Here is a 22,125-nt window from a genome sequence, read left to right as displayed (position 1 = left end):
TTATTTTTCTCTTATGAGACCACCAAAATAACAAAAGTGCGAAGGTAAATAGTTGGAATACTCTTTCAACTAGTCTTACTGTAATAAATCTGGACAAACATATTAGAAATGAGCCAACATTAAGGAGGAATTATTATTCATTTAGTTGGTAAAAAGAAATAAATTGCTACATTTATTATCATCAAGGTAAATGTGGCAAAATATTGCACTTTATTTTTGTTTGAAGTTTGAAAAATACCTCAGAACATAGAGGAAATCATCATGATGTGACAGTCGGGTACTGATTTTGAGTGTTTTTTAAAGACTCACTGTGTGACTGTGTTTGTGTGTCTGTGTGTGTGAGAGAGAGTGTTTAGACAGTTCTCCCATGACCCATTCAAAGTGGTCACTAGGCAGAGTGTTAATGACAACCAGACGATAGCATTCCAGTCTCACCAAACAGCCCAGTAGGACAACCACCTGACCTGCCCTCTTACTCTGTTTCTCTCACTCTCTTTATGTCTCTCAGCCACACACACACACACACACACACACACACACACACACACACATACATACATACACATGCTCATACTCTTTCTCTGTTTTATTTGCTTTTTATGTCTCTGCTTACGTCTCAAGTTTTGGCCCTTCTTTTTTTTTTCCCTTCTCCTTGTCTATCTCTGTTCTTCTCTGTGGCTCCTCCCTCCTGAAACTGGTCTTTTCTCCTGGACGTATTTCTCTTTGACAGAGACGTGATTGAGGATGTGTGTTTAACCGCTGAGTCCACTGAGAGGCCCTGAGAGTGCGAGCCTGACTGTGTATTTAGTGTGTGTGTGTGTGTGTGTGTGTGTGTGTGTGTGTGTGTGTGTGTGTGTGTGTGTGTGTGTGCTGTGTGCATGCATGTAATTATGACTCGGGGTTGGCAGTGTCACAGGGTATTTACTGTCAGTATTAGGTCAAGCAGAGAGAGAGAATGTGTGCACAATCTGTGTGTGTGTGTGTGTGTGTGTGTGTGTGTGTGTGTGTGTGTGTGTGTGTGTGTGTGTGTGGCAGTGTATAGGTGTTTTAGTAGGACAAAAAGGGAAAACAGAAAAGCTGCAGCTGATAAGAGCCTTGAGGGGGCCGTCTGCTTCTAATCACAACACAACACACACACACACACACACACACGTTTCGATTACGTTTCTGCATCCCCTTACACCCATCCCGCTCCCCCCAGTCTAGAGACCCCCCTCAGAGTGCTGCTATCACTGGAGGCGCTATCATTCCTAGTGTGGGACATCTGTCTCTTCCCAGAGGCAATACAGTGACATACACTCGACTCACACAAATACTGTACAGTGGAGATGTTCCACTTAAGGTAGTTTATCTGGAAGACACACATGTTTGTACTCCATCCACAGAAAAGAAACACAGTACAATACATATCCCCAAACTCAACCCTTAATCTTCTCAACTACACGTCTAGCCTCAATTCATAGCCTCATTTTAAAGGGTAGATCACCCAAATCACAACAAAGGATGGTGGCATAAATCTCAGATATTAATATCTCAAAAGGAACACTGTGTCGCTAGGTACCTTCACAGGGTGAACCAACCATCTAACCTAAACTTAATTCTAACCTTAAAATGAGACAAAATAACCTTGAATAACCTGAATAGCTGTCACTGTGTCATTAATGAGATAATGGTAAATGTAGCAGTAGCAGAAGCTGACATAAAGTGAGCAATCTTGCTCAGGAATGTCAGCTACAGAAATATCTATCTAAAGTTTGCAATTTGCAACCATATGCTTCTTGTCATACCAGACCAAGTGAGGCTGTAAGTAGCAAAACCTTTAAGTTTATTGAATTGAGTTATTAATTATTGTACACGAAGAAGAATGAAAAATGTACATAGAGTTGTTTCCTTTCCTGTTTAAAGGATAAGGCTGGCGATATTAGTATAAAAAGACTAAAACAACGTGTTAGTCCATCTCTCAATACTTTCCGACTTCACTACGGTGTCTGTGGCTCTCAGCTCCAATCCCATTTGTTCCTACTGAATGTAAATATTTAAAAACTGGTCATGAATGTATAGCTTCATTTTTTTAAAAGGGTAATAGTGCATTTGTTGGGGACTATTTTCAGGTGCAGATTAGTTGAAGTAGAAACTATTAACAGCATATGCGGGTCAGACTCAAAATAATCTACATTTCCTGTGTTCGTTATAATGAAAGATTATAAAACATAATGCGCTCAACTAACAATTAGATCTAGAAGACTGTGTGCTGGATCCTTAAAGTAGTTAATAATAATCATTTAAAAAAACATCAGTGTTTCAATATTAAAATGTCAAATTGGAGTGCCATCCTAATGAAGGAACATGTCGCCTAGTACAACAGTCTGACACTGATGTGTTTAAAGGGCTTTGACCAACAATGAGGCACAGAAGAATAAACTATATCAGGCTCTGGATACACAGAAAATTACATCTTTGTTTGTTTTGGTCTTCTTCTTGGAATTCATTTATAATTACAATAATATAGAATATCACCAGACTTATCCTTTAAACTTAAGGCCCAGTTCTAACCATAAAACATTGGAGCTAAGGACTGATCACAAACACAGACATCTGTAGCTTAGACTCACCACAAGTCACTTCCAATAACAGTTTCTAAAGGCTGCATGTCTTTAACCTATATGTGGGCGTTTCTTTGACAAACAAGCATGAATTGCATAAAGTTTACAAGCTGCTGACAGACTTACTTGCCAAAATGCCCTCACTTAGTTGGTATAAAACCTCAAAATGGTAGCTAGAAATACAGACAGTGCTCACACACACATCATCATTTACCATTCTGGGTGTTTACAGAGAAGTGCTTTGTTTCATCTTAGCAGATTTGGCTCAGTTTGACCCCCTGGCTTACTGTGTTGTAACTGTGGAATGAATGCGTCCACTAATGTGACTAATCATTACTTCCTTTTATTAAAGATAAACTTTGATGCCTGTAATCAGTCCAGCGTCATTGTTTATGTTACACTCGAATGAATCAGAGGGAGACACATACTCAACTTTTCAAAAGACTGTATTTACAGCATGGGAACAGAGAACAAGCCCGATCTGTCTAAATGTGATCCTTGTTTTTCAACTCTTTCCATGTATGTGTGTCCATCTATAACAGATGTGTGAGCTGCCTGAGCACCAGGTGGAAGTGTTACTGGGACCAAGAGAACCACTTATGTGTCTCCAATAAAGATGAGTCAAAGCACAACCTGCTAGAGGTGAGTAATTCTTTCTGCTTTTAATCCATCACCCAAACAGACCCCTGGAGGATCTCCTAATATTAAGATCCCACTAGTCAGAGCCTCAGACATAATCCAGACTCTTGTCCAACAACTCCAAGTGTGCTGTAATGATCTGAGTCCAGACGGCTTATGCAAGAGCAATCATGTGGTAGGTCGGTATGAGGTTTCAAGTGTCTCAACTACAGTATGTAGAAATGTTGAAACCTGCTATAAAATCTCAGGAGGTTCTTATAATGTACCATTTAAAGCTTCTCAGACCTCCTCTAAAGTTTCTCTTCTTGGCAGTTTAGTTTGATATCCCAGCATGTGGAAGAGTAGATACACTGTGTTCCTATTTTTATAGAGAATAATTACAAAATGTCAAGACTGCTTGTTGCCAGCGAAGAGCTAAATCTACACCTACATTTTCAGCTATGATTTTATATATTCCTTCATTCAAGTAGGTGACTGTACAAATGGATTATGTAGATGTATGTTTGGCAATGTAAAGCCCCACAAGGGTGTAAACTACCCTGAAAAGCAAACAAACTGAATAGTGTAAAAGGCTTGGCACGAGAGCGTGAAAAGGGTGTGAAACTGGGAAAATTATCCGAAACTAGAATAGCCTCATTGAAACCAATTACAGCTCCCCCGACACCATTGTCCCTTGTGCGTGCTCCTGACAACATCAAGTCAGCCATCATATCATTCCTGTCCCCTCTGGAGTTTTATGGCCCAGCCAGGTCCCATGACTTGTGTGAGGAGGAATCCTCCCAGCAGACTTCGGCCCTGAAGGCACCGGGGTCTGGCTGTGTCCACTAACAGTACTGGTCACAGTTATAGGAAAGAGGATGTGACTCACAGTCCTCTGGTCAGCTGCTGATCTTGTTCTAATGTTTAAGTGTTTTATTGCTGTGTTTAATGCTTTATATCACAAGACCTCTTGAAAAAGGAAAGAGCTGTTTGCGTTGAACAACTGAAGTAATAAAGACATCATTGCATTTTTCTAAACAAACACAATAAATCGTAGTCAGGTGTCCTGTTTCAGATCCCAAGATGCACAAAAACAAACATATTAAAGCACAAGAGGCTTGTGCTTTTTAAGTCACTTTCAACATTCGTTTCAACATTAAAAAACTCTATTAGGTTTTTGTAATGTAGGTCATAAGGAGAGGAGGAGGTGTTTTTTTCCTGTTCTGCTGAGCCCATCATAGTGTCCGGTGGGTCTGTTTTTCTAATCCCTCATCATCTTTCTATTTGAAGCTATTGTTGTTTCCTTCAGAGTGAGACTTTACCCTCTCATTTCCTCCTCCTCCAGATAAACAGGACAGGTATTTTGGGTTGCGGATGTGTGCAGGGGAGCCATTGTTTTATTTAACTCATATATGTCACTTCCTGCCTCTACACCCCACCCTGCCACAGAATGCAGCTTCCTGTCCCAGCCTGGTTGCCTCAGAGGTTCCTCCATCACCATCAGGAATGGCCCAGGACTTCACCCTATCCCTCAGCAACATCAAGGAGGTACGGCAGACAACCTCCAGCTATGGAGCTGGACTTGGACATCGTCCAAAATGCATGTCGTGAAAATGATTGGAATAAAACAGAAGCATATGGTGTGTTTGCTTCAAGCTGAGTTAAACACAGATGGATATTTGTGTGCTGCGATTTGGGTCAATGAATGAGAAAAACCTGAGTTTGGGTGTTCTCCATGTTGTGAGACAGAAATGAAAATGAAGAATGAGCGGGTATCTTTATGCTTATGTTGCTCACTGCTCAGCTGTCTGGGCCAGCCATGCATCTGGTGTCTAACTGTGACAAGCTGAGTTGTGCCTTCGTCAGCACAGGGTACAATGTGCAGTCAGTCTGAAGCAGCACACGCGGCAGGAGCTTTATTTCACTTGTGTTCATTTTAAATTCGACTAGTCCTTCCAAATCAGTTTTTTAAACTCCTATTCTCATCCTTAATCCACACTGAGCGAGCCAGACGCTGATCCTGCATCCCTGATAAGGACACGACTGGGATCTTCTAAAAATTCCAGTGCTGACTAGTTGCCAGGCATGGTCAGTCACACGCCTAACCCTGGCTGGCCTTTCGAGTCCTTTCCTGGTGTGTTGCTATGGTGACAGACATTGAGGAACATACAAACCTACACGCACATACACACACTTCCTCAGGAGAGCCCGGATGTCATTGGCTTTTCATACAACTCTTTATTGTGAACGTTTATGCAAACTGACATTGTTTGAGTAATGTCTTCATCTTGTCGGCAAGTCAGTACAGCCGGAAATATGGTGTCCCCTCTGGAATTTGTTGTGAATTTTCATTTGGTTCCCACACATTTTTTTTGAGAAACCTCAAATAAATTGTTTAGACTTAACTGTTATAAACAGTCATACCAAAACATTTAGCAATAAGCAGGTGTTTGCAAGTTTGTCCTCCAGTATCTACTAGTTCTCAAACTGAACGTAAGTCCAGGGAACATTTCAGTGTGTGGTACGTTGGAGTTTTTCTTGTAAAAAAGAACCTGCCAGATACCAAAAAAAATCAAGCTTCTAATGGTGTCAAACAGCAAAAACATAGCCTAGAAATAGTCCTGGAGAGGGCGATCAAAGTAGACCAATTTAAGCTGGCTGGATTCATAGAAAAATTATTTCTTCTTCTTTAAGTACTTATCTCTTACTGCTCTTAGCTTCTTTATGGTATTACCTTCACATTTCTTGGCTCATTTAAACTCAGGGCTCAGATTTTATGAAGAATGAATTCATATTCATTACTCCAGCTCCGAAATGACTTGCCGAGGTGTGGGAGTCCAGATGTTTATGAATATAAATTTTGAATGAATTGCATCTCTTCCTGGCAAGGACAATTGTTGTGGGTTATTTCAGTTTCCTGGTGCGGAGTTGTCAATTGTTACCAGACACTTTTGAGAGAGCATTTCTTTGCCAAAGTTTTCTCCAATTCTCTCATTGTGATTACTAAGGCAGTGATTGTTTCATTCTGAGAACACCATAATATCACAGTTGGTTTGCTTGTTATTGTTGAAATATTGCATATTGTTTTAAAATAAGTTATTTTGCATAACAGGGGGAGGAGCTTGAGTGTGACTTTGGGACAGAGCAGCGATATGAGGTTTCGTGGCTGAACAGCTCGACTGTCAAGTGCAGTGGAGTAACAGTAAGTATAGACAATGACCTTTCAGAAATAACTAGTAAGGCCATTTTCCAAGACTGAATAAAGATCAGTTAAGCTCTTGTTCAGTTGCTATGCATTTACCGGTTCAGTGTGCTCATTATTGTTAGGTTTAGGCCTTGTTTGTAAGTTGTTTTTATTGCAATTATTTTAAACCCTTGTTTATAAGCTGAATGAGAACCTGTTATTATCTCAAGCAAGATGGAGTAAATGCATGTGGAGGTAAAATGACAATATGAAACGCACACATTCACACTGTGGAGATGCTTTGCACAACCTGTTTCATTGTTGCCTCCTACCTTTCTGTCCATGTAGCTGTCCACTAATCAGAGGAGTCACAATTACCACCTCAACCTGATTAGGAGAGGATACTTTGGACGTAGGGGGGATCTTTTTGTCGACAGCCCTCAGCCCATGAGAGGTAAGACATTGGAGCCATAGTTACTGTATGGAGACATGTGGGGAAAAAAAGAAAAACAAATGAAAATAAATTTTCCATGTTCTACGCCTCAGCTGTTTGTTCAGCTCTCCTGCATTTACTGCGTAATTACACTTGCAAAAACAAGAAAAACTCTGACATAGCTGCCATTGTTGCTCCCAGCAATGCAGTTCACCTGTGCACAAATGTTTTCTGATGAGATGGATGGATTTAATTAAACCTGGAGAAATAAAGAATCGCTTACAGGGACAAACAGTGTTAGACTGCCTTTCACTTGCAATAATAGTAGTTCATGTATTACAACACATAATTTGCCAACAACTAGTAATTTACCATAATATCATATTCTGCTACCATCTAATTACACATAATGATTATAGAACATAGGGAACTGCAATTTTAAGGTGCTATCGATGCCTCTCACGAACCATGTCCGTATGTATTGTTACAAATACAATTTGAGCTCCATGACAACAGGGAGATGATGAAAAGTGGCGTGCATGTTGTTGAATTTGGCATGTTGTCTATAGTGCAGCTACAAGCCAATCCTTGCCTATCCCAGTCCCAGATGTTCTGTTTGCAGTCCATGTGTATAACATGTGAAAAACAGCCCTGGGCCGCTGCCAGACACTCTGCACTGTTAACGGACATGATAGTCGCTTCATAACATGCAGAGTCATCCATTTTTAAAAAAGCCACACACATTTTATTACCCACATCCAGGCGCACACACAGTGTAATATGCACACAAATGCATGCACAGATGCACATGCAGTGATACAAATGGGACTTCTCACTGGGAGGCACTTTGGAACATGAACATAATCATCTGTTTCTTACTGGCTTTGTTCTCCTCCACTCCACTAGCTCTCTTTTTCCTGATTTATTTTTATAGCCATGAATGTATCATCCTACAAATGCTTATAGTGTTTATTTAAAGCATGCAGCCCATATGGTTCACATGAGCTATAAAAGAATTTTAAGAGTCTACAGCAGACAAGGCAAACATAGTTTTGTAATGCTGTATTACAATAATAATTACCTCTCCCCTACATCCCATCCCCTTCTAGTGGAGGTGTACAACTGTAAAGTGGGTAGTTCAGACTGTTCCCAGTGCTGGGGCCGAGAGGATCAGGGCCATCTCTGTGGCTGGTGTGAAAACAGCTGCAGGCCGAGGGATGACTGCCAGCCAATCACTGATCAATGTCCAGCTCCCGAGATCCACAAGGTAAGATCACAGGTTAAACTTGCATGAGTGTAGGCTACAAATGTTTGCATTCATCCTCCTACACTGCCCACATCCTCGCTGTAGCCCCCAGGCTCTATTTTCATGCCATAAAATGGTGAATAATGAGGTCACTCACATGGTGCCCTGTCTGTCCAGTGTCAGCTGCTGAGGGAGCGTTTGAATAGAGTCTCATTAAAGCAGTTCACTCAGTAATAACACTAACACTCACTTAGCCACAGCCCTCAGGGGACACAGTGGAGTTGATCTGCAATCACTCAGGAGGGCATGGGAACACCTTCTGCCCTGTGTAACTACAGTATGTGTATAAACTGTGTGGACGAATATATGTGTAGGGCTCTTTGTGTAAAAAACCACAGAAACTAAAAAGAAACAAACAAGAACCATGATGTTTTAGATTTGTGGCCACAATAAGAGCAAAACCACACTGGTAAGAGAATTAAGGAGTGCTTATCTTACACAGGATCTGACTGTGGTCAAATCTAAATGATCATCATGATTACCAGCAGGGCCTTTATTTAAACTGTTTATGGAGCTCATTTGCATGATCATATTCGTTTGTTTGTCCAACTGTAATGGGAGTGTGTTTAGAGCCGTTCTCTTCTGCCGCTACTGAAGGTTATATCAGCTCAGCCACGGTAGGCGGTCATGGGAAGCACGGCTCACATGAGACCCAGTCGGCCTGAACTTCCTGTAGATAAAACCTGGTCAGCCCAGGAGAATAACCAAGCAGAACAAAGCAGGCAGACACACACACACACACACACACACTTGCTGTCTCACACATACACACTGTGTGAGTGTGGCCCACAATATGTCACACAAATAGGCCATATTGAAGCATTCACGATTATCCCTCATTCTTTGTAGCTGTCAGCATACTGTGACTAACAGGATGCTCTGTGAGAGTCCAACTTATGTGGACTTCTTACTTGACTCAAGTTAGCTGGGCTGAGATGCCGAATGCGTGGGTTGACCATTGTTGCAGTTCTCTCTCTCTTTCTCTCTCTCATTCTCTCTCTCTTTCTTTCTCTCATTCTCTCTCTCTCTCTCTCTCTCTCTCTCTCTCTCTCTCTCTCTCTCTCTCTCTCTCACTCACACACACCCCCACTGGATTTCTCAAGAGAGCGGGTTGCAGAAAGGATACTGGGGCTGTGGTTCTGTGGGGTGTGTGATGCAATGCTTTGGCAGCCACGTTTTCCCAGGGAATTTACAGGGGTTTTGAGCCCGAGTACTTACGGAGGAAAAGATGAGCTCTCCCTAAACATTCACACACACACACACACACACACACACACACACACACACACACACACACACACACACACACACACACCAGCAGCTTTTTGTTGTATAGTCCTACTGACTGTGTGTACAGCACAGATAATAAAATGTGTTTTTCTTGCTTTGCTTTGTCACATGCAATCTCGATGACAATATACTAGCGCCAAAATATCAATAATATGAAGGAGGATTTCATTATGCATTTAACTTTGCCACACACCACCTAATTGTGAAAAATTCCCTTTATTCAATGCAGTGACTTAAGACAATGGAGACATTTGTTATCTCTGCAGCCCTTTATTCTCATGTTATGTGTGGGCTAGTTCACTGTTTAAAAAAAAAAAAACACTGATTAGAGGTACTTCGGCGTCCAAAACAGGAACTGCCAAACATAGTTTATCCATGACATGAAAAGAAAAAGAGAACAGAGGGATCTGGGTGAGACATAAATGGTTTGGGAGAGAGGATGGAGAGCTATTTGGACAGAGAAAGGGTGGAGAAGGGTACAGTATAGTGAGAAGCCTTTTCCTGTTTTTGTCCTCACGTCCACCTTGATTAGTGTGAAGCAGAAGAACTGGAGTAAGGGGAAGAAGATGAAAGCTCTGGCCTCAAAGCGATCTAGTCAGAACAAAAATACAACAAAAAAAACATATGGATTTTATCAGTTAGGTAGTTTATCTGGTGCAGGTTGCATATGTGCATGTAGAGTACATGTGGGATATTTTTGATATGAATAGAAGGACGTGGAATAATTTAGTCCTCAAATGCGTTTAACAGCTCCAACATTCCTTGTGGAGGTTTTTCGCAGAGACACATTCACACCGCGTGAGCTCCCTGGAGGCCTGGCAGAGTTTGTGCTGTAAATCAAGACTCCCAGACTTGTAATAGGTGTAAATGAACAGCATGCCAGCTGATGTTGATGTCAATGCTCAATGGCACCACAGAGACACACTAGGTGCTGTAAGACGCATAGTGATAATAAATAACTCTGCTTACTGATCAGCTCTGTAGAGAGGGTGGGTGCTTTTTGTTCGTTTGTCTTCCGTGTTCATTTATGTGGTGTTTGTGCATTACATGTGTATAAAAGAATGTGGTTATGTATTTTTGTCAAAGGTCAAAGTATATATGTGGCACAGAGTTGTCACACTTAATATCCAAAAATTTAATATAACCACAAAAACATTTGCATCATTTCCTGTGGTGTAGCTCCCACAGAAATACTGTAAGTAAAAGGCTGGATTCCAATAGTTTGTTTTCACACAATATTAAAAGTAATACACTTTCTCTGCTTAACTGCCTCCCCCTTTTAGCTGGGAAATATATGGTTTATTTATCCGTGCTGTCACTTTTGCGGGTTTCAAATGATCTCAATGCAAAGCCAAAGCTCGCCCTTTTACCTAGACCAAACAGAAGTGCTGTTTTCATTCTTAAGCTCAGTTTCTGATAGAGCCGGAGCCAGGCTAATAACACAGCAGAAGGGTCACAGTGACCCCGGCTCAGCCAGGGGGTCATTCAGAAAAGCATGCGTGCTGCTGGGCTAGCTATGCTACAGTGGCAACATGATGGTAGATTGCTTCTGTCTGGGTGTCGGAGATGCTATCTCTAAAGCTGGGTTTCCGTGGTGATTGGAGAGGTGACGGTGTTCCCCTTTCTTTCCGCGGCTCCTAAGTGGGAAGTTTAGAGACCAAAGGCAAGGGCTGAAATGATGCATGTGAGTATGCCTCTGAACAACAGCAGAAATGGGACTAAGGAATTTGACCGAGCAGACACAGGAAAACAGATGAAAGGGAATAGCACTGTGCATTAATTCCCCTGTTGAGGCTTTGCTCTCTCACCACCACCATCAGCATTCGCTCTCCTCTCGACACTCAGTTCCCTAAATTGCCTCCCCACTCATCCACCTTTCTGCTGTGCTCTCCAGCTCTCTCTCTCTCACTCTGTCTGTCTCTTGTGGGATGTGAAGGGGGCTCTTAGCCTGCTCTTTATTTGCATGTGCTGTAGAGGATTAGAGACTGAAGAGTCTCAGACTGGCACAGTTAAGAGTCTGCTTTGTGTGTGCGTATACCTAAACCGTGTGTCTATTCTATTAGACCTCAGTCTTCAGCAGAAGAACACTTACAGAGGGTACTTGTCCTTATCTCTCTGTGTGCCACACTCCATGTCAAAATCAGAGACAGCATCTCCATTCTCTTAATTCTGTGTCATGTTCATTATCACCCGTCATTAGTGGAACATTTTTAGGGAGGTAATCTACTTATGAGCTATACTTTACTGTGCATGTTATAGGGTTTTCACAGGCTTTTCTACCCTGTTCATTACTTTACTCTGTCTTTGTCAGATCTTCCCCCTGAGGGGTCCAGTGGAAGGAGGCACCCTGCTGACAGTACAGGGCAGGAACCTGGGCCGGAGGGCTGGAGCAGTAAAGGTCTCTATTGGAGATGTGCAATGTAGTCTCCTGCCTGAGCTCTACACTGTCTCCGTAGAGTAAGTAGTACTATAAAATATGGCTAAATTATGATTCACAAATGTGCATATATAGGCTTATGTCAAGTGTTTGCATAGCAGTGTGTGGGGACTTTTTTTCCTTTCAATTTCCATTTCCATTATGTTTTACATCATCTACACTGCCAAGATGACAACGTGGAAGAAAAACAAGGTTATATTCTATAATTCAATATAATTTTAAACCCTGCTGCAGTTAGGACAGGTGAGATGATAGATAACAATTACCCATTGTCATGGTAACCTGACATGCTTTCAGGCAGGTGAGTAGAGAGTGAACACAGTGTGAAACCAGACCTTAACCAGTGAAAATACACCTCAGATCAGACAGTACAGTGAGAGCTATCTGATTTATTATGTTTAATGGATAGAGGAAGCTAGATGTCACTCACCTTATCTGCAGGGAAAAGCATGAAAAAAATTCATTAAAAAGTAAAAAAAAACTGCCTCTGATTGGCTAACGCTAACCTAACCAACCAAATCAACAAAAGCAAACACTAGCCAATCAAACAGCTGGAGGTTGAATTGCATTGTGGGTAATATTAACCCCTGGTTTTGACAAAAAAGAAGAAGGCATGAGATAAAAAAGATATCTTCTATCTGGTTCTCCTCCATTAATTTAACTCCCCAACAATGTTATAGGAACGCTTTGCTCAGTCAGTGCAGAACTCTTTTAAAGGTCCATTGTGTACCATTAAGGAGGATCTATTGGCAACTAATGTTTTCATTAGTGTATAATCACCTGAATATAGGAGATGTTATGTGTTCGTTAGAATTATCCATTTTCATCTACAGATGCCGCTGGTTGCCTTCCATGGGGTCCGCCATTTTGAATAGTTGCTTGTTTCTACGGTAGCACAGAACAAACCACTGGCTCTGGATAGGCCCTTATGCGAGCCACTGTAGCTTCACACCTACACACTTCACAGCCCGTTCTCAGTCTCAGTTGTCAAATACAGACGCAAGTGGTGTTCAGTTGGTTGCAATCTGCAACTTCACCGCTAGATGCCACTAAATCCTACTACAAAATGTGAGAGTTGCGACTGGTATATTAAAGTCCTGGCAACACATACATGAGACAGAATTGCAAACTGTTATAGATACCAGATCACATTCAAACAAATGTGTGGAAGGTTACTTACTAGTAGTCTTGCATGTCCACCAGTCTTGAAAATAAAACATCAACCATCCCTGCATGGTGGAGTTTTCATGTATTCATGAGGCTAATTTTCACAAATATTATTATGCAGCACACTTCTCATTTTAAATGACTCCATCGCCATTCCTCCGTAGCTCAGGGACCATCACACTGTCACCATGGAGACAGCAGGACCCCGCTTTGACACAGGCATAACAGAGCTCAGTGGAACTCAGTAACTCTATAGTTACATCCAAACTTCCATTCAGTATCTGTAATGTTCCTTGAATGGAACTGTTTATCTGGTCTTGCTCCACTGAAGCCAATCATTGTATTAAAGACCAGTTCGAGGGTGACCTGCGGGTCTTACCTGTCATTCCAGCTGCTTGACACATTCCCCGAAACCGCACATGTCGAAAAACAGCGAATCGCATTTCACTCCTGGGGTGTTCTCATCTAGTGTCGTCATTCCTCGTTGGCTCCTGAGGCTGGTTGTTATGACAGCAAAGCATATCCTCATTGCTGGAAGTGGCATTGACAAATCATAATATGTCAGTGCATCTGACAGTGTCAGCACATTTGGCTTGCACACACACACGAACACACACAGATCTTGATATTTCTATACTTGTGGGGGACCTCCCATTGATTTGATTGGATTTGATCCTATCTCATCTCATCAACTTAAATCATAAACATTAAATCTTGCCTTATTGTAAAGCTTTTTTAGAAAAAAATGAAACCTATTCATACCACATCCATAAAGCCTGGTGAAGATGTGAGGTGTTTAAAATAACCACAGCTTAACAAAAATAGCTCAGTTCAGAAGATCCAAAATTCTAACTGGCTCTTGAAGAAATGTCTTACACAGCACACACAGCACACATACACACCTACACATGTGACCTAATTTACCATGGCTGTTGAGACAGGTGTCTGCTCGTGTGCTGAGAGGTGAAAGTTCACATCTGTGCGCCAAAAGGAAAATGTGCTGCACTGAAGAGACTGTGCTCCACTCACTCGGTGTCAACATTTTAATTAATGGCACAGTCAGTCTAGGCACACCTCATTTACTGGAGCACTTCTCTGGGTTTTTGGCTCAGGTCCTCCATGCTGCCCTCTCTATCATTTTAATATGAGCCTTGAGTGGCCTTCGCCCCAGCATTTAGCAGTACCACAGACAACACTCACATCCACACACGCACAGGCTTGATTGTTGATGATCCTCATCATCCACTCAAGGGAAATGAACAGAGAAATCTTCAAAACTAGCCAAAATATTGCCTTCTGAAACCCATAATATCTCAGCAGTGGGGAGGTGCTGGAATGTGGAGCAGGGTCAATCAATGCTCTGTCTGCTGTATGTCCTTTGACTTGGATCACACTACATCAACATCACACTCAGCACACACACTGGGGAATCTGCATGCGTTGGCAGCTGCTACCCCTTAAAAAAATGCCTGGCCACCCCAGTTCGGTGTCAAATGTTAAATTAAACACATTCATTTAGATAAATTTTTTTAATAACATGTTAAAAAATGCAAATTAATTTAATATTATGGCTGCATTTTAGATTATCTGATAGACTTAAGTTTATAGAAAGAGGTCTGAAAATGTATTGATTTCTATTTTCACCTTTAGATATTTCTATTCAGTGCTTTACTAATGTGCCACATAGGGCTGCACGATATCGCACAAATTATAATTTCTGCGTCACAAGTTACTTTTTAAGCTAAAATGGGAAATATTTTCGGTTTCCAGCTTCTTTAATGTGAGGATTCGATATCATTGTAAAGTGAATATCTTTTGTTTTTGGACTGTTGGTCGGACATAACTAGACATCTGAAGACATCTCCTTGGAAAACAATTTCAGGACATTTTTCGCTATTTTTTAATTTTGTTCTTTTTTATTAACTAATAATCAAGAAAATGATATCGTCCATACCCTCATACTTTAATATTTTGACGTAGAACAGGTATTAAACTGTGTTATGTGGTATTAAAAGGGTCTTAGAAATACTATAAATACTTCTTTCTGTACTCTTCAAGAAATATTGGTTTTATGTTTGTCTTTTTTGAAGAATAATCCTCAATATTATGGTTCAGTAGCATATATCAAATGTGATGTATTGTTGTGATAACAGTTTGTTTCTCAGAATGAATCCAGTTAAGCCTGAAGCAACCCTACAGGTTCAGGCTGATTCAGGCGCCAATTTCTTTTATTTCCCTGAGGCTCCAGTCTTTGAATAGTCATGTTTCACTTCATTTGTTCCTGTTTCTTTCTTTCCTAAATCAGAGCATGTGAAATGATGCATTTTCTTCAGACAGGTGCGCTTCTGCCCTCATGGCACGAAACTGACAGGAGTATAATTTGAGTGTAACGACATTCTTTACCTGACGCTTCTGTAATTAATGAGCACAAATGTAGAACCTGCTATCCACAGATGGCTGGATAACTGCAGGTTATTTTAGAATATTTTATATAACGGCTATTCAGGCATATAAAGAAAATCCATGTTTTAATTGAGCTCATTAAACACTGCAGTGCTTCGGGCTTGAGTTTGGTTAAAACAGAACAACTTTGATTGAGTCATATAAGACCTTACATTTAAAAACAAACTCAAATACAGCTTTTCTCTCTGGTCTCAGCCTCAACAGCCTGACCCCAGCCAGGCCCAAATCTGTCCTGCCCAGCCTTAGTTTATGTTCTGCCAAGTCCTCCTACATAGAACTCAGCTCCTCTGCTTATGTAAATTCCCCACAATTCCTCTGTCTGTCAATCATATGATCACAATCTGAAAATGTATAACCACTGTAGCACCAGGCACCTGACTAAATAAACCGACAGGGTGTCAAGCTGGAGGGGGATCATGTGAGGTGATAAAGGTTGTGTTCCCCCTGAAGTACATTTATCCCAGTGAGGCCCCAGAACAGTAGATCCCTGTGCCTCAGTACACCACCGTGTCATTAATATGAGACGTCCCTGTAGAGCGTGCACTGATGACACAAGGCTTAATCACAGCCAGGAGGCGAGAGAACAAGCCTCAGCAGCCCCTTAATCTCCTCTGTGGTTAGACACATCTGGTCTGAGGAGCTTTGAACTTTACATCTCCTGATATCTGATATCTCAAGGCTTTATTGGATTCCATATGTAAATGCATTAAGGTTTGATGAATTAGTTCATAACCACCATTCTCCAGGTTTAATTATGTGTCTTTGTTTAGCGGCCACGATCAAGATCTTTTTCTTCATCTTTATATTGGGTCCCTCTTTTTTTTAAATTAGTTCATAAGATTAAAATTATATTGTATTATTGAGTGTTCTTATCCATTATTATTATTGTTTTTTATTAACTGATCCCTGATTATGGTGTTTTGACAACCAAACAAGGAGTTCACACTCTTCTTTTATTCCCTAGGCTGGTGTGTGTCACTGGGCAGTCTGCACATGACAGGACAGATATTGTCCAAGTGGACGTGGATCAGAGTGGGATCGGGACGTCAAAGGAGAGCTTCTCATACTTAGTGAGTATTCTCCAGACGTCTACCCTCCAGCTGATCTTTGCTTTCTGTTCTATCAGTCTCTCCCTCCACATTCTTCTTCTTCTACACTCTCTTGTTCCTTGTTCCCCACTGGGAAAGCCTTCCCAAGTGTGTCAGTTGAGAGTTAACAGATGCGTTTTATGATTCTGAGGAATGCGAGTGTGTGGGAATCTTCAAACGTTCATCAGAGCTGCAACTAAGCACTATTGTCATTCTGCACTCGCTGCCAGCAAAAACAAATATGGCGATTGTCGGAAGGTCCCTTTGCTCTGAATTCATCACTGGTCGGGTCAAGCTAGCCAGCATTGTGTTAATGGACCTCGACCCACACAGTCTCCCATTGGATTTAGAGTATTCAGCCAGTGGAAATACCCATGTAAGCCCTTTGTTTCTTTTTGTTTGTGAACAAAGAGGTTTTTATAATTCAGAGCTGGAAGGATCTATCATTTCAGCAGCCTCTAAGAGCAGCTCTGCCTATGAATCATCCCATAGAAATCACCCTGATCTCGAAGTCCATCTTGATACACGAGGATGAAGAAAATCCAAAACAACAAACATTACACCGTCCTCTTGTGGGAACTCCTCTCAGGCTTCCATGTCCAGCTCTGAGATGCTCAGTGTGAGAGGGGTTTCTCCTGCAGGGTGGTGAGGGGAAGATGTGGGAGAAAGGGAAAACAGTTTTGGAGACAGGATATGTGCCTCTGCTGCATCTCCTTCCTTGAACCTTTAGACGGAAACATCTGCCTCCTTATACCCCCTCTGACACACAAACACACAATAGGTTTCCTCCATCCGTGCACACTGAGGAAGTGAATCCTGTCAGTGAGGATAAGAGGTTTCCCTTGAGGCGAGGTTCATGGCAGGGATAGAAAGTTCGGAAAGAGCAGGAATGCTGATGCTGGTAGCTGCAGAGCTGGACAGGGATATTCATCTTCGCCTGAGGAGCCTTTGTGTGTGTTTATGTGTGTGTGTGTGTGTGTGTGTGTGCATGTGTATATGTGTTTGCATGTGCATATATGACTGTATCTGCATGCAGTGTTTCATGTGTATGCATTATGTACAACATTATTGCTTCTTACCCACAGTATAGCTGTCCTTCAAGCTTGAGCCCAAAGGCTTCTGCAGCAATTTAACATATTATAGCATGAGCTGTCTTCACACTTTTCTTCACTAATTTACTGTTATAGTCAGCAGCTGTCTCAGCCAATCTGAAAAGACAAGAATTTCTGAAACCTCAAAGGATGAGGAAAGATTTTATTTGGTGTATCATAGAGCACAAAAGACAGTTTGAGTAAGCCCCGTCTTTTCTAGTCACAGAAGCTGTCAGATGTCTGATGATAGATTTGATGTCTTGTTAGTCATGTGCTGTATTTCTCGTCTGTATTCAGATCCCAAAACTGCTGTCCATGGAGCCAAAGAAAGGCTCTCGTGCTGGAGGAACTAGAGTATCCATCAGGGGGGAGAATCTGGACATTGGCTCTCAGGTCAGAGTCATGGTCAACAACACGCTGCAGTGTACCATCACAGAGTAAGTACTGCTTGTCTTAAGTCTAGACCAAGTCTCAAGTCTGTCAGAGCACGTCCTTAGTTGGAAGTCTTAATGAGTAAATTGCAAGTCATGATGCAAGTCTTTAAGTCTTAAGTCTCTTTATGCATTGGAAGGTGATTTCTTCTGTATCAGTAGTTTCTTCACATTGCTGACACCAAGTGCTGTAAATGCATAAACCTATTGATCAAATAATCAAGCTGTGTGGCTATGCAAGGCCTGTATGATTGCTCTGCGTGTAGCGATAGTAATGTGTATTTCAAAAGAATGCTTGTATGAAAATCTGCCATAAACATAACTCTGAATCCAAGTGGAAACGTTTTATGTTTGAGCACTTGTAGACATCACAAGACATGTGGTTAAGATGTTTATCTCGTGTTTTTAGCAAAACAGATGAAACCATTGAGTGCACCATGCCTCCAGCCTTACAAGCACACACTGACTCAGTGGCAGTGTGCGTGGAGTTTGAAAACCTTCCCTGTCAAAGTGCCGAGCTCAGCACCACGTACACCTACGAGAAGAACCCAATAATCAACTCCATCTACCCCAAAAGGAGCTACCTCAGGTAGGTAGACAGCTCTACACACAGCAGAGGCATTAAAACCTAAACGTCTTAGAAATCTCAAGCTGGATGACTCTGCGGTTCCCCTCCCAGTGTCACTGACATAACTCATTACTGTAATGTCGTCCTGATGTGCAGCATTTTCTCCCTATTGTGTTCTAAATAGTGCAGCATGTGTGTGACAGGGTAGCGGCGTGTCTTTGATGACATGTGCACGGATTTTCACTGCAGTCAAACTGTTTTGCATTATTATCTGGTCCCCTGTTTCTCTCTTGTTTTGGTGCAGTGTCCCAAAGTATTTGCATACCAGTATGAATTTGACACATTGTTGTCATGTCTGAGATGTGACTCTCTGTGTCTGTGTGTGTGTGTGTCACAGTGGTGGCAGGACCATCACAGTGAAAGGCCAGGGTTTTGATCTGGTGCAGAGTGTCATCATGCAGGTGCTGGAAATAGGAAAAACGGTGAGCAACCAGTTTCTTTTTTTATTTGATAACACTCATTCAACCATATAATCATACTTGTAAGGATTTATAATTAAGTAGAAGAAAAATTAAAAGATGTGTTTTTAATGTGTTAATTAATGGAGTCACCACACTTGGAACCTAAAAACCTTACAGGACTTGTTTGACATTTTGGGAAATACACGTATCTGCTGTTTCGCAGAGAGAATCAATACTACTCTCATATCTGTCTGTTAAGTATGAAGCTACAACCACTAGCTGGTTAGCTTAGCTTGGCATAACAACTTTAAACAGGGGAAAGTCTGGCCCTGTCAGGAAGTGTCGGGAAGTCACTGCTAGTAGGCTGATTATCTCATCGATTGTCTCATCTAACTCTTGGCAAGAAAGCGAATAGAAATCATAAATGTCAAAGCTACCTCCTTTCCTTCCTCAGAGCTGCACAGTGGTCTCCAACTCCATGATTACCTGCCCGTCTCACGCGTCCAGCCAGTCCCAGCAGACCTCGGTGCAGTTCTTCCTGAATGGCGTCCTCTACACGGGTGATAGCCCCTCCTCCTATGACAGCGGGGAAGCAGAGGATGAGGACGAGGAAACTCATAAAGTTCACTTCCAGTTGGAGTATGTGGAGGACCCTCAGTTCTTCACTGCCAACAAGGAGAAGCTGATCAAACACCACCCAGGAGAGCCACTGACGCTCATCATCAACGTGAGTGACACTGCTGAGACTGGAGGTTCAGATCAGTGCTTCAGTGTTAAGCAAATGGTCACGTGTTTATTAGAAATTGTTTTGAGTCAATGTCCTCAACCTCTAATTGAATGGGTATAGGAAGCTGTTTTATTGATTACATATACTATTGTATGGTTGATCAGATTAAACTGTGCAGCAATAGTTTGCAATAGCACTAGGGTTGTATCTAGATTATTTACAAGAAAACAAGACTAAGCACGCTACCAGCTCTCTGTAGTTTGGCACAATGGTGCTTTGAGCTTCAACTGACACTGTCAAATCTGACAGAAACTATGTCTAGCACTAAGAGTCAAACTTAACGATACTATCTGATGTTAACTCTATTTACAATCTTGGCTTTCATGCACCCATATTTGAATTCTACATAGCGTAAAGATGGTGTTTTCTAAAGGTTGCTTGTTGCTTGGCTCCAAAAGCACCACTGCTGTAAACCGACTGCCCCCACTGTGAACAGCAGACAAGGCTGAACGTTCATTTATTCAAATTCACATAAACCGGAGGCACAAAATACACATCAAAGGCCCCCGTCCGCTGAAACGTGTTGACTTCTGTCGGGGGTCTGAGGGGGGAAGGGCGCAGTGGCAGCTCAGCGGGAGGTCCCATGTTCCTGTGGCCTGGCTGATCTAAGCACCTGTCTGCATGGATTCATCGCCTTAAAGGGCTGCCAGCTGTGACACTGTACGACATGCAAATGCTAACAGCACAGACAGGGAAGTTCGGACATGATGCAGCTTCCTCTTCATGTGTTTGTGTGTGTCAGGATGAGGCCCCTGCAGGAATCGCTGTCTCAGCCCAGTCTGTCTACATGGCTGACTTGTCTGTTGTTTCCTGTTTTCTTTAGGAAGGTGGATTCCACTTGTGGTGGACCTGAACGGGGGAGAGAGGCTGGAGAGAATGTGTGTGTTTGTTTAATAGGGAGCTTGTTAGTCAGCCAGATCCTATATTAAGGACCTGAGCTGGAATGTGGGTGGGTTTTGTTTGCTTTCATCCTGTTTTGGCCTTTAGAATTCATTGTTTTGGTCCAATGAGTTTAAGTGTGAAATGTTGTGTTGTATATGGAGGTTATACTGTATATTTTACAATATGTTCGAACATATTTTGCTATTTTAATGCTCTTTGTGTGTATATTACCAATGTGTATACACATGTGTGTGTATGTGTCTGTGTGTGTGTGTGTGTGTGTGTGTGTGTGTGTGTGTGTGTGTGTGTGTGTGTGTGTGTCTGTGTGTCTGTGTGTGTGTTAGGAAGCATTTGTTGACAGAGACCCAGGGGGTGGCATCCTGCAGTAGGGACAGAACAGGGCCCTGAGGGTGTAATCAAAGCAAGGAAGCACACTGGGGATAAACACACTCACAGACACACTTCCTCACTTGTCATTCTTATATTAAAGGGAAATTGCATTTTCATGCAAAAGGGTCTTATTTTCGTTGTTTTGGCCATCATTCCTATATAATAATAATCACATGGAACATACCAAGTTAAGTGAGATCTAGGAATTCTGCAATATTGCTAAAAATAAGTCTGACAGAGCAAGAAATCAGATGATACAGATGATACATACAGGTCGGGCGGCTGTGGGTTTAGATAGTAAAGTGGGTCGTCTACTAATCAGATGGTTGGCAGTTTGATCCTTTGCTTGCTTGAGCAAGATGCTGAACCCCAAATTGTGTACGAATGTGTATGCATATGTTAGTTTCAGTTGAATGTGTATTGTATGAATATTGGCAAATGTGGCATGTAGTGTAAAACCATTTTGAGTGGTCAGAAGACTAGAAAGGCGCTATACAAGTACAGTCAATTTACTGTTGAAACAACCCACATGGTTAGTTAGACTTATTTGAAAGAGAAAACAAAGAGGGATGGTAAAAAATATAGTCTGTTTAAAACATCCATCAGAGTTTACAGACTGGCTTCCTGGTTCAGTAAAGTGCTTTAGATATGTAGCTAAACAGTTGGCTTGTTCACAACCTGTCTGATCATCTGTCCACTCACGTTCCTCCGTTTTCAGACTTAGTTCCAGCAATGTGGCCACATTCCCTGATCTTAGCAGGCTCTCTGGAGAGTACAATGGTGCAGATAAAAACTAAAAACCGAGTTGCAACCCCAAATTTTCCTCTAAGACCAGTCTGAGTGTGTGAAATAAACATTTAGTCAATATACTGTACAATCTTTCTAGAAATCCACAGAGACTTGATGCCATTGACATTAAAGTAGTA

The 22,125-nt window shown here is 41.7% G+C and overlaps 1 protein-coding gene across 1 annotated transcript in view; it reads left to right on the top strand.

Moving 5' to 3' along the window:
* The window catches only part of plxnd1 (plexin D1), a 60,652-nt gene that overhangs the window by 17,911 nt on the left and 20,616 nt on the right, over positions 1–22,125 (top strand). Inside the window, exons 8-18 of the mRNA XM_051423927.1 lie at positions 3,146–3,245; positions 4,671–4,769; positions 6,334–6,423; positions 6,754–6,859; positions 7,948–8,105; positions 11,746–11,891; positions 16,466–16,571; positions 17,978–18,117; positions 18,521–18,700; positions 19,077–19,161; positions 19,595–19,867. Coding sequence (XP_051279887.1) covers positions 3,146–3,245; positions 4,671–4,769; positions 6,334–6,423; positions 6,754–6,859; positions 7,948–8,105; positions 11,746–11,891; positions 16,466–16,571; positions 17,978–18,117; positions 18,521–18,700; positions 19,077–19,161; positions 19,595–19,867 — 1,483 coding nt within the window. The remainder of the gene's footprint in view (positions 1–3,145; positions 3,246–4,670; positions 4,770–6,333; positions 6,424–6,753; positions 6,860–7,947; positions 8,106–11,745; positions 11,892–16,465; positions 16,572–17,977; positions 18,118–18,520; positions 18,701–19,076; positions 19,162–19,594; positions 19,868–22,125) is intronic.

This window comes from Dicentrarchus labrax, unplaced genomic scaffold, assembly GCF_905237075.1.
Source record: "Dicentrarchus labrax unplaced genomic scaffold, dlabrax2021, whole genome shotgun sequence".
In the NCBI taxonomy this organism is placed as follows: Eukaryota; Metazoa; Chordata; class Actinopteri; family Moronidae; genus Dicentrarchus; species Dicentrarchus labrax.
This window is presented reverse-complemented; position numbering and strand designations above follow the sequence as displayed.